This window comes from Macaca mulatta, chromosome 16, assembly GCF_049350105.2.
Source record: "Macaca mulatta isolate MMU2019108-1 chromosome 16, T2T-MMU8v2.0, whole genome shotgun sequence".
Classification (NCBI taxonomy): Eukaryota; Metazoa; Chordata; class Mammalia; order Primates; family Cercopithecidae; genus Macaca; species Macaca mulatta.
The window spans coordinates 38,674,228-38,686,872 of NC_133421.1; the positions used below are offsets into that span (position 1 = coordinate 38,674,228).

At 40.5% G+C, this 12,645-nt stretch overlaps 1 protein-coding gene across 1 annotated transcript in view; it reads left to right on the forward strand.

The window, feature by feature from the left end:
- Positions 1 to 11,582: 11,582 nt before the first annotated feature.
- Positions 11,583 to 12,645, forward strand: part of EFCAB5 (EF-hand calcium binding domain 5) — a 171,261-nt gene continuing 170,198 nt past the window's right edge. Inside the window, exons 1-2 of the mRNA XM_077970687.1 lie at positions 11,583 to 11,624; positions 12,026 to 12,085. Coding sequence (XP_077826813.1) covers positions 11,583 to 11,624; positions 12,026 to 12,085 — 102 coding nt within the window. The remainder of the gene's footprint in view (positions 11,625 to 12,025; positions 12,086 to 12,645) is intronic.

Sequence of the window (12,645 nt, forward strand, 5' to 3'; positions counted from 1 at the left end):
GAGCGCTCCCAGTGCGCAGGCGCCACCTGTCAGCTACCGCCTCTCCCCTCGGCGCGCGCCGCCGCCTGGTCGTAACCCTTGAGTTGCCGGAAGCCGGCCAAGTGCGTGCGGCTCGGGCCGCCGCACCCTCCTGGGTTGCCTCCTTTGCACTGGAATCGCGCGATTTGCCAGCGCTGGGTGCTGTGGAGTGGGGTGGGGGAAGGGGCCGAGGGGAGCCAGCCGGGTGAGGGGTCTCAGTCGAGTGAGGGGGCCGCTGGAGTCTTCACTCCTGAGAGACAACCATTTTATGAGGTGGGGCCGCGCACAGCTTAACCAACCTTAGAAAAAAGCAGCTGAGATGAAAATCCTGAAGCAAAGTGAGAAAGGGCTCCGCGGAGTTTCAGACCCTCTCACTGGGCGCAGACAGGACTGAGCTGGACCAGTTTACCCCCTTCGCCCCGGTTCTCGGGGGCTTTTTCTCAACTTTCCCACCCTTCCGTCCATGTTTTATGATGAGACTTCTGGAAAGAAAACCATTTTCCTTTTGATACCCTGGAAAGGTTTGTGGTACCCTCATGCTTCCTCTATTGCCTGTCTAAAGACTTATTCATTATTCCTGAGAAGAGAAGCTGAGCGCGCCTGGGAGTCCGTGGAAGCCTGGCTCGAAGAGTTGTGAGGGTCCAGCCTGCTATTGACCTCTCACTTGCCTCCTGCTGTGAAGACATTCTCTTAATTAAACAGGATTTGCTCGTTAAGCTTTCTTCTCCTTCGTCTCTAAATGTCATTATTTCATAGACCTATGTAAAAGTGAAGATTAAAAGATATTTTAAGGGAATGATTTTCTCAGAGGTAAACTCTTTGCAGAACATAAGCAAAGAATGTAATGGAAAATCAAGATTAAAAAGGAAAAAAAAAATCGCACAATGCAAATATCACTGATTATTTACACAAAGAAAGAGAGTTGACAAGGCTGTTTCTCAGTTTGAGTGGATGAGCTGGTAAATACCACCGTACATATCAAAGCTGTAGGAAACACACACACTCGGGAGTTTGCAGTTATTAAAACCCACCCCCTCCTGTTTGTCACTCAAACACTCTTGGATCTCATTGCTCCTTTTAAACTGACAGGGCTGTCATGAGCTCTTTCTGGCTGCTGTACGGTTAAATGCCACAAGAGTCCTCTGTGCTGAGCGAGCCTTTGTTCTCTCCCTGGGGCCCTGTGGTTGAAATAATTAGCAGGGAGGTTCCATCAAGAATCAGACACTGAGGGTCCCTGTATTATACAGTCCTATACAGAGTGTAGTGCAGAGAAGCCAGCTGGTAGGCTTTTGCCCCCTGGTGGTGATCAGGAGTGCCTCTGAGGCAAAATTAAACAAAGATGTATGGTTCACAGATTAAACAATCTGACTGTGTTTTTCCCAGAGCTCCGTAGTAAACAGGAAAAGAGAAGGCAAGGTTCAGAAGTAAGAACTTTGAACCAATGCATGGGAGACCAAACAGGAAACTAAATACACAGCCAAGAAATACACATAGCTAGAAGCTGAATGAACTCAAATAAATGAAATATATGTGCTTTATGAACCAAAGTATCATTCTAGAAAAAGTAATACTCAAATCTGTAGGTCTTAGTACTTGTATGTTGATTCTCTGACTCAGGGACGGCAACAATGATGATCTACTTTTTCATGGTAACATACTCTTAAGAAATTCTCTTGGAAAACGTAGGACTTGAGTCCATTAACCTTGCAGTGAGAAAGCACTACCATTGGAATCAGAAGACCTGGTTTCTAGTTCCAGCTCTAAAACCTTATGCAAATGGCTTGAACTTTTTGAGCGTTAATTCCTTTATCTCTACAATGGAACCCTAACTGACAGGATTCTTGAGATAATGTATGGTAAAGTGCAGTATAAACTGTAAAGCCCTCTATGTAATTAAGATGACTTTTTTTTTTTTTTTTTTTTTTTGAGACAGAGTCTCCCTTTGCCGCCCAGGCTGGAGTGCAGTGGTGCAATCTCGGCTCACTGCAACCTCCACCTCCTGGGTTCAAGAAATTCTGCTGCCTCGGCCTCCCGAGTAGCTGGGATTACAGGGGCCCGCCACCACACCTGGCTAGTTTTTGTATTGGCCAGGCTGGTCTCGAACACCTGTCCTTAAGTGATCTGCCCACCTCAGCCTCCCAAAGTGTTAGGATTACAGGCGTGAGCCACTGCGCCCGGCCTTTTTTTTTTTTTTTTTTTTTTTTGACATGGAGTTTCGCTCTTGTTGTGCAGGCTGGAGTGCAATGGCATAATCTCAGCTCACTGCAACCTCCGCCACCCTGGTTCAAGCTGTTCTCCTGTCTCAGCCTCCTGAGTAGCTGGGATTATAGGCATGCACCACCACGCCCGGCTAATTTTATGTCTTTTTAGTAGAGACAGGGGTTTCACCATGTTGGTCAGGCTGTTCTTGAACTTCTGACCTCAGATGATCCGCCTGCCTTGGCCTCCCAAAATGCTGGGATTACAGGCGTGAGCCCCCGCGCCCGAGCATCATTCTTTTTCTTAATAGTAGAAGTAGATTAGTGGTCAAGACATGTTTCATCTGTGGGTAAGTGTGGAACATTTTTGTTCCACATACCTAAGGTGATAAAATCCTGATCAAGAATTATGAGATAACAAAATTCACATTGTATCAGGAAGTTCATTTATTAATTTTCAGGGGAAATATTTCTTCCTGGTATTACCTTTTAAAGAAACTAAGATTTGGAAATTATTGGTGCATGTTCATTAATTTATTTACTAATAATTGAGAAAATATTTTTTGAATGTGTATCGTATACTAGACACTGCTTTAAGAACAAGAAATGTTTATCTACCTCTTAGGGGCTCAAAGCCAATTAGTAGGGGAAAACACATCAACAAATAATTAGAGCGTAGTTTAGTGGTACCATGGCTTCTGTCACCTCTGCTAGGCACGAAAGGAGGTATGTAGAAATATAGGAGAAGATTATTTACATACAAAGTTCTATAGAAACAAAGCAGAGAAGGTCTGGGCAAATGTGGTCTTTATGATATTGGCTTTCAGGCTTTGTCTGCAGATCCCAGTACAGTCACTTTGTGAACAGAGCTGGACCACAGTAAGCATTTGATGAATCTAGGCTCTGTGCCCCATTTATACCTAATTTTCCTAGGCTCCACCCTGGTTCCTGCTAGGTCTTCTGGTGAACTGAGAGAGGAGGTATCTTCTAATAGAGTGAAGATCCTAGGATCCTCTTACTATTCTGGCTGAATTTGAGGAGAGAGAGGTCAAGAGCAGGATTCCCAAAAGAGGGAGCCAAAGATACAAAAGTCCTCCTAGTTCTATTTATAGCACTTTCACTCTTCCCACCTATGATGCTGGAGGCCTGGTTGTACCACTGGAGTCCATTTAACCCTTAACTTGTATCAATACTTCTTCTGGGGTGAAATTATAGGGGAGCTTGAAATCTCTGAGGTTAGCTGCTTCTTAAGCTTTGAGAACCTGATGAAAACTATTGACCTTCTCTCCAGAAAGATGTACTTGCATATTTCTCATACCTACTAAAACCTATCAAGGAACCCAGGTGAAGAATCCTGATCTAAATGTTAAAGGGGTGGTTCTTTACCTTTTTTTTCCACATCATGACATCCATAGAAATAATACTTGTACAGCACACAGGGATAAATTAAAGGGGATTTGGAGGCAACTAATTACATGGTACTTGGTGAAAAAAAATGGTTTTCTTTATATTACTTACTTTTAATGAGAAAATAAACATATTAAGGATGACACTAAATACTGAATTTGTATACGTTTCCAAATAAAGTTGTCTAAAAATTTAATGAAAAACCTGACATTGCTTCTCTAAACATAACTTTTTTTATACAGGATTTTATTATTGAAATGACTGCATGCAGTTCTTGAATGAGACAGTTTAACAGTGATCTCTTCAAATTCTTGGTGGTCATTATTGATGAGAACTTAGTTCATACAAGTAGGTGATAAAAAAAAAAAAACTTTTTTTGTTTGTTTTTTTGAGACGGAGTCTCACTGTGTCGCCCAGGCTGCAGGCTGGAGTGCAGTGGCGCAATCTCCGCTCACTGCAAGCTCTGCCTCCCGGGTTCACACCATTCTCCTGCCTCAGCCTCCCGAGTAGCTGGGACTACAGGCGCCTGCCACCATGCCTGGCTAATTTTTTGTATTTTTAGTAGAGACAGGGTTTCACCGTGTTAGCCAGGATGGTCTCAATCTCCTGACCTCGTGATCTGCCTGCCTCGGCCTCCCAAAGTGCTGGGATTACAGGTGTGAGCCATGGTGCCCGGCCAAAAAAACTTTTAAACAATTTTCACAACAATTCAAAATTTACAAGTATAAATTATAATTGATAATATATCCACATTATCATAGGGTATTTCCTCATTACATTTGCCAGTGGGAATTTCCCCATCTACCCAAACACTTTTCATGTCAAGCATCTATTGCAAAATATTGATAACGGTCTAATTTGCAGAGTATGATTGTGTTATTAGAGCAATAATTCTGCATCTAACTCGAACATAACTAAAAGGGCACATCAGATATAAACAAAAGGAAGAATTCGATATATATAAAAAGAGAGATTGTGAGCTGAGTTCATCAGGAGTACCTAGCAGGCCTCCCTGTCTTTCCTGGCCTTATCTGAGGCTGTAAGTCCTGCTCTTTTGGTACCTGGAACATCCTCCAAAGCTCAGTGTTTATGATAGGCAGCAATGTGTACTACAATTGTCTTATGAAAGTGATGACCTGGTAGAATACTCCTTGGCTTTGCTTGGCAAGAACTTCATTGTGCTGTCCACCAGCAGGACCATGGGCATACTAGGGTGGGTATTCACAACCTGATTTTGAGGGGCTGCTGAGAATCTCTAGATCACACTGCTTCTTGCCAGGAGTGAATTACCTAGATGTATCAACCACTCTAGTTCTTTTAAGTAACTCCTCAGGCTGAATAGATCCCTATCTTGCAATATGTCTGAAACTCATTCATTGCATACCAAATGAAGTGTTTCACTTAAAAGATTATGGCTTATATAGCTAAGCTTAAGAGAGAGAGAGAAAAAAAAAGAGAGAGAGAGAGAGAGACAAGAAATCATGGTCCTATCCTTGATAATCCAATCCCTTATATTTGAAACAACTCAGGCATAATTATAAGTATAAATTAATATAGCACAGATATATAAGAGCTGAGAGCAACTGCAGTATTATTGAGTCATGTGTTGCCTTCACTTGGTTGCATTTTTTCTTAAGTTTTATAAAAACTTTAACTTTTACTAACTTCATTTAACTGTGTCCTAACAGGAGATAGAAACCACACCAGCTTGGGTGGGGTGCGGTGCCTCATGCCTGTAATTCCAGCACTTTGGGAGGCTGAGGCAGGAGGATTGCATAAGGATAGGAATTTGAGAGCAGCCTGGGCAACATAGTGAGACCTTATCGCTCCAAAAAATACCAAAATTAGCCGGCTGTGGTGGTACACACCTGCAGTCCTAGCTACTTAGGGGTCTGAGGTGGGAGGATTGCTTGAGCCCAGGCTATTGAGGTTGCAGTGAGCTATGATTATGCCATTATACTCCAGCCTGCGTGACAGAGCAAGACCTTGTCTCAAAAAAAACAAAAACAAAAACAAAAAAAACAGAAACTCTACGAGTTATTTGCCAAGAAATTTTAACAACGAATTAATTACTAGATGTAAAGTTATTAAGTAGATAACTTTTTTAGAGAAATCTAAGGTGTCACAGAGGTGAGTAATACCTCCCACCTTAAGGGCTAGAAAACAAAAAACAAAGAATCAAAGGGAAAAATTTAGAAATTTAGAGGATTGGCCCCACAGAGCTAAAACTAAGGTCTCTGAGGAGAAAGTGCTGCTCAGCTGGTATTAGTGCCTCTGAGCTTAGAGGAGGGGCTTCATGGCACCTAGGTTTCTGGGACACAGACTTCTGAAGCCAGAGCACTGGCTGGCTGGTGGTGGTGCCTTAGAGTAATGAAAATTATAGAACTATAGAAAAACTACTACACACTGGATTCAGCTGTTGCTTCAAAAAGGAAATGCTCCTACCAGAATGAAGACAGAATTGAATGAATTACTAGGTGAAGGAAACAGGAACCAAAAGACCACAAGAAGCAGTCAGCGGATAGACAAGAAGGAGCAAGTCTCTTGTCTTTCCTTCAGGTGTGGGATGTCCCTCTAGTGCCCCCAGTTAACATAGTATAACAAAGCCAGCTGGCGAGGCAAAGAAATGTGATTTTCAGGGTCTCAGCTTTAGCAACAAAGAAGAGTAAAAATGGGTGAATTTGGAGATGAGACAATAATTTAATAACTGGCACTTGATTGATGTGGAAATTGATGCCAGAATAGAATTTATCTCCCATCCTCTGGTTTGCATATATCTCTTAAAGACAGTTAGAGACCTTGCTACTTCCTGCTCCTCAGATACACTCAGCATACTTTCATCAATGTGATGCAGACTGGGAAGTCAAGATGCTCAATATCTCTGTAGATTATATTATGGCAGGGAGCTAGAGAAATGATGTAGCCCTGAGGCAAGACTGTGAAGGGATATTGTTGGCCCTGCCAAGTAAAACCAAACTGCTTCAGGTGTTTCTTGCCAATTTATATGGAGAAATAAGCATTTTCTAGGACAATAGCTACACACCAGGTGCCAAGGGCTGTATTGATTTGCTTCAATAAAGATACTACATATGGAAGAGGAGGTGCAAGTGGAGGCATAATCTGATAAAATTTACAGTAATCCACAGTCATTCTCCAAGATCCATCCACCTTCTTCTTCGCAGGCCAAACAGACAAGTTAAATTGATGTGAGGTAGCTTTCATCACTCCTGCTTCTTTTTTTTTTTTTTTTTTTTTTTTTTTTTGAGACAGAATTTCCATTGCCTAGGCTGGAGTGCAGTGGTGTGATCTCGGCTCACTGCAACCTCGACCTCCCAGGTTCAAGCGATTCTCCCACCTCAGCCTCCTGAGTAGCTGGGATTTCAGGCATGTGCCACCAAGCCCGGCTAATTTTCATATTTTTAGTAGAGACGGGGTTTCACCATGTTGACCAGGCTGGTATCAAACTCCTGACCTCAGGATATCCACCCGCCTCGGCCTGCCAAAGTGCTAGGATTACAGGCGTGAGACACTGTGCCCAGCCTCACTCCTGCTTCTTTCAGATCTTTATTGGTGTCATTAATCTCTGTAATCCCCCATCCCCGCAACCCCAAGGAAGCAATATTTTTGTTTACTGTCCTGGTATGTTTGGAGGGGGTTTGAGAGGAGGTTTTCAAAGGCTTCAAGTTGGCCCTTCCTACTATAATAGTCCTTATTCCAGAGTCAGAGAACTGATATAGAGATCCTGCCAGTTACCAGTATCTCTGTTCTAATTATATATTCAGGGACTGATGAAATCACCACAGGGTGGTTCTATGGCCCTACTAAACCACTGTGATTCAAACTTGAGTTAAGACTCCATCTGACCACCACAAACCCCCACTTAACCTTATGGACTGAAGTGGTATTTTGGATCCCCAGGATTAACATCAGTTTAGAATTAGTGTTTAGATATCTCTGAAAAACCTGGATATTCCTTTTCCCTAGCACAAAGTCATTTTAGGAAATGGCCACCAATCTCTGTGGAAAAGACTTAGAGGAAGATTTTTCAGTATATTCTAGTGGCAATGCTACAGAGCTCTTTCTCAAAGGGACCCACCTTTCAATTAAGGAACTGGGTGAAAGGTTGGAATTCTCCATTGTGGTGACTAAAATTATATTATTGGCCCTCATACAGGCAGACCTTGGAGATATTTTGGGTTTGGTTCCAGACCACTACAATAAAGAGAACATCACAATAAAGTGGTCACATGAAGTTTTGGTTTCCCAACGCATATATAAAAGTTGTATTCATCCTATAGTCTATTAAGTGTGCAGTAGCATTATGTCTAAAAACTGTGCATACCTTAATTTAAAAATACTTTTTTTGCTAAAAAATGCCAACAATCATATGAGCCTTTACCCACTCAAAATCTTTTTGAGGATGGAGGATCTTGCTTCGATGTTGATAGCTGATGACTGATCAGAGTAGTGGTTGCTGAAGCCTGGCGTGGCTGTGAGAATATCTTAAATTAAGACAATTGAGTTTGCTACATTGATTGACTCTTCCTGTCATGAATAATTTCTCTGTAACATTCGATGTTGTTTCATAACTTTTTACCCACAGTGGAACTTCTTTCAAAATTAGAGTCAGTCTTGTCAAATCCTATCACTACTTCATCAACTAAGTTTATATAGTATTCTAAATCCTTTGTTGTAATTTCAATGATGTTCACAGTGTCTTCACCAGGAGTGATTCCATCTCAAGAAACTGCTTTCTTTGCCCATCTGTAAGAAGACACTCCTCATTCATTCAAGTTTTATTATGAGATTGCAGCAATTCAGTCACATCTTCAGGCCTCATGTCTACTTCTAGTTCTCTTGCTATTTCCATTACATCTGCAGTTACTTCCTCCACTGAAGTCCTGGGGCCCTCAAAATCATCCATGAGGATTGGAATCAACTTCTTCCAAACTCTGTTAATGCTGATCAATTTTGACTTCCTTCCATGAATCACAAATGTTCTTAATGACATCTAGAATGGTGAATCCTTTCAAGAAGGTTTTCAATTTACTTTGCCCAAATCCATCAGAATAATCACTATCTATGGAAGCTATAGTCTTATGAAATGTATTTCTTAAATAAGACTTGAAAGTTGAAATTGGTCTTTGATCCATGGGCTGCAGAATGGATTCTATGTTGGCAGGCATGGGAACATTAATTACCTTGTACATTTCCATCAGAGCTATTAGATGACCAAGTGTACTGTCAATGAACAGTAATATTTTGAAAGGAATCAATTTTCCTGAGCAGTAGATCTCAAGGGTGTATTTAAAATATTCCATAAACCATACTGTAAACAGATGTGCTGTCATCCAGACTTTGTTGTTCCATTTATAGAGTACAGGCAGAATAGATCCAGCATAATTCTTAAGGGTTAGGATTTTTGAAATGATAAATGAGAATTCGTTTCACTTTAAAGTCACCAACTGCATTAGCCCCAAACAGAGTCAGACTGTCCTTTGAAGCTTTGAAGCCAGACGTTGACTTCTCTCCAGCTATGAAATCCTAGATAGCATCTTCTTCCAATAGAAGGCTGTTTTGTCTGCATGGAAAATCCATTGTTTAGTGTAGCCATCTTCATTGATGATCTTAGTTAAATCTTCTGGGTAACTTGCTGCAACTTCTACATCAGCACGTGCAGCTTCACCTTGCACTTTTAAGTTATGGAGATGTCTTCTTTCCTTAAACCCCATGAATCAACTTCTGCTAGTTTTCAGCTTTTCCTCTGCAGCTTTCTCACCTCTCTCAGCCTTCACAGAATTGAAGACAAGTTAGGGCCTTGCTCTGGATTGGGCTTTGGCTTAAGGGAATGTTGTAGCTGATTTGATCTTCTATCCAGACCACTAACAGTTTCTCCATATCAGCATATCTGCTATATGAATTCTTCGAACACTTTTTGAACCTGGAGTGTTTGTTCCTTCTGCTTCAAATATCCTTGTTCCTTTGTTCCTTCTGCCTCAAATATCCTTCCCCCCTCCTTTACACAAAACTTTCTTACTAGTCTTTTACTATCCAACTTCCTTTGTGAGAACATCCATAACTACCCTGGGAAAATTAATTGCTTATTTCTTTGTTCCTTAACATTTTGTGTGTACCTCTACTCTTTTACTTTGCAGATTGAATTGCATCTGTTTCCCTCACTGAACTGGGAACTTTTTTTTTTTTGAGACAGAGTTTCGCTCTTGTTGCCTAGGCTGGAGTGCAAATGGCATGATCTCGGCTCACTGCAACCTCCGCCTCCCAGGTTCAAGCGATTCTCCTGCCTCAGCCTCCTGAGTAGCTGGGATCACAGGCACCTGCCAACACACCCGGCTACTTTTTTGTATTTTTAGTAGAGACAGGGTTTCGCTATGTTGGCCAGGCTGGTCTTGAACTCCTGACCTCAGGTGATCCACCCGCCTTGGCCTCCTAAAGTGCAGGGATTACAGGCGTGAACCCCTGCACCCGGCCTAAACTGGAAACTCTTTAAGGCAGGTCATATTAATCCTTTTAAGCCCCAACATTTGCCTGCATATAGAAAGCACCCAATAAAGGCTTATTGAGTTGAATGTATCTGAAAGCATGCAAACCAAATAGATTTTAAAAGAAATGGAAGGAAGCTTCTCAGCAATTTCAGGAGATGGACACCATAAGCAAAGAAATGAGGCTGTTGAGAATATACAGTTGGGAGCTATCACATACATTTATTTTCTATTATTTATTATTTATTAAGTGCTTCAAAAAGGCTTTGAGGCAGCTATTTTTAAATGTTGGAAACTTTTCTCTCCAAAGGCAGTACTTTTGGTTTATTTAGCTAGAACGTGTTATGTTGATAAAAAGAAAAGGGAATGGCCAGGTGTGGTGCCTCACACCTGTAATCTCAGCACTTTGGGAGGCCGAGGAGGGTGGCTCACTTGAGGTCAGGAGTTCAAGACCAGCATGGCCAACATGGTGAAAACCCATCTCTACTAAACGTACAAAAATTAACCAGGCGTGGTGGTGAGCACCTGTAGTCCAAGCTACTTGGCAGGCTGAGGAAGGAGAATCACTTGAACCTAGGAGGCGGAGGTTGCAGTGAGCCGAGATTGTGCCACTGCACTCCAGTGTGGGCAACAGAGTGAGACTCTGTAAAAAAAACAAAAAGAAGAAGAAAAGAAAAAAAAAAGGAAAAGAAAAGAAAAGAAAGGAAAAGAAAAGGGAATACGTTAGAGCATTAGATACATACTATTTCAAATTAGAGTATCTAGACTGTAACTGTCCTGGAGGCAGAGACTGTGTGAATCTAATTTCGTCTTTACACAATACCTAGCTCATATATACATAAACTCTTAAATGATTTTTGGCATGGCAGTGATTTAATAATCTGTGAATCTACAGTCATTTGCGGTAAAGTGGGGATCTGGTAATTATTTAATACCTCGATATGAATAAATAAACCAGATAAGTCACATTCTTCTGGAATTCTCCCTTGCCAAAAAAAAAAATGCTTTTTGAGATATTATTATTCTGTTCTCTATCTACCTTTCTTGCATGAATTAGGTAGCCATAAAAGTTTCGCTTTACCTCACCTTGTTATCTCAAAAATTAATGAGGATGACAATCATGTTAAAAAATGCAATTGCATTACTGTTTTTTTTTTGTTTTGTTTTGTTTTTTTAATGATAGTAGCGATGATTACTATGGTGAGTTTTCTTGTATCCCTGAGCAATGATCTAGCTTTGGTCAGTAGCAACAGCCATAACAGTAATACAGTTGGAAAAGTTCAGCAGTTGAGAATTTATCATTCAATAGAATTGTGGAGTGAGGTGAGGGCAGGAGCAAGGGAGATTTTTTAACTTATAGAGTACTTTGTGATGTTTATTAATATTTCTTTCTTTTTGTTATTAATACTGGTCTAGTAATATTCTTCTGTAACATTTGGTGATACCTTTTGGAGTCCAGATGAATGAGTCAACATCTCAAGAGGAAGTCAGACCTGATCAGGTTCTTGTCCTACATAGGTTTATTACATTTATGAGAAGATTTGAGATTCAATGTTCTTGGGAAAACTGAGATGCAAAATCATAGTCTATCATTTAATTATTTCTCTTTTTGGTTGAAGTATTCTGCATCAAGTTTTGACAGAAATGCTGAAAAGGGGGTCAAAATAACAGTTGAGTCATGGCGACCTGCTTCTAGTTGGTTGGCATTCCTTGATTATATATAAAAGTCTGTTATTGTTTGAATTTGTTGATACAACTACTTTGTGTAATTTTATTTGGCATGATATTTACTCATTATGTGAAATTTTTAAAAGTTAAAAGCTTACTGTATTAAAGTATAAGACAGTAGTTTAATCCACAGCTCTTTTTGGATGCCATTTACTAACACTGTTTCTATTTCAGGAAAATGGAAAAGACAAAAAGAGGAAATGGAACTCAACTGAAGTGAATGAGCTTCATGAGGTAGAGTTGGCATGAATAAATCAGATATTAATGCTGGAGAATAAACTAGATAAATCAATTTTCTTATGTAAAAGAAAAGATGTGGGTATTCAAAAAGATAAATAAAATTGCAAAAGGGAAAGGACAAACTCATGTTGATTATTAAGCTGATTCATTTGAGTAAGTTGTGGGAAACTTCCATAGACAGGTAAATTATTTGTGAAGAGCTGTTATAAATTACAGATAAATAAAGAATTCTTTCTAAAGTTATCCTAAAAACTGTAACGACCAGCTTTTAGGATCACTTTACTATCGTGCTGAAAATGTAATTTCCAGGTTAATCATTTAAGTAACTTTGTGTTTAAATAAATACAAGGCTACAATAAAGAAAAACATTTCATAGAAAAGGGGAGGCAATTGAAAATAGTCCTATAGATTCACAAGTGAGTTGACTAATGTGAGTTTTTAAAATATCCTACTGATTGTCGATGGCTGACACCTATAATCCCAGCACTTTGGGAGACCGAGGTGGATCACTTGAGGTCAGGAGTTTGAGACCAGACTGGCCAACATGACGAAAC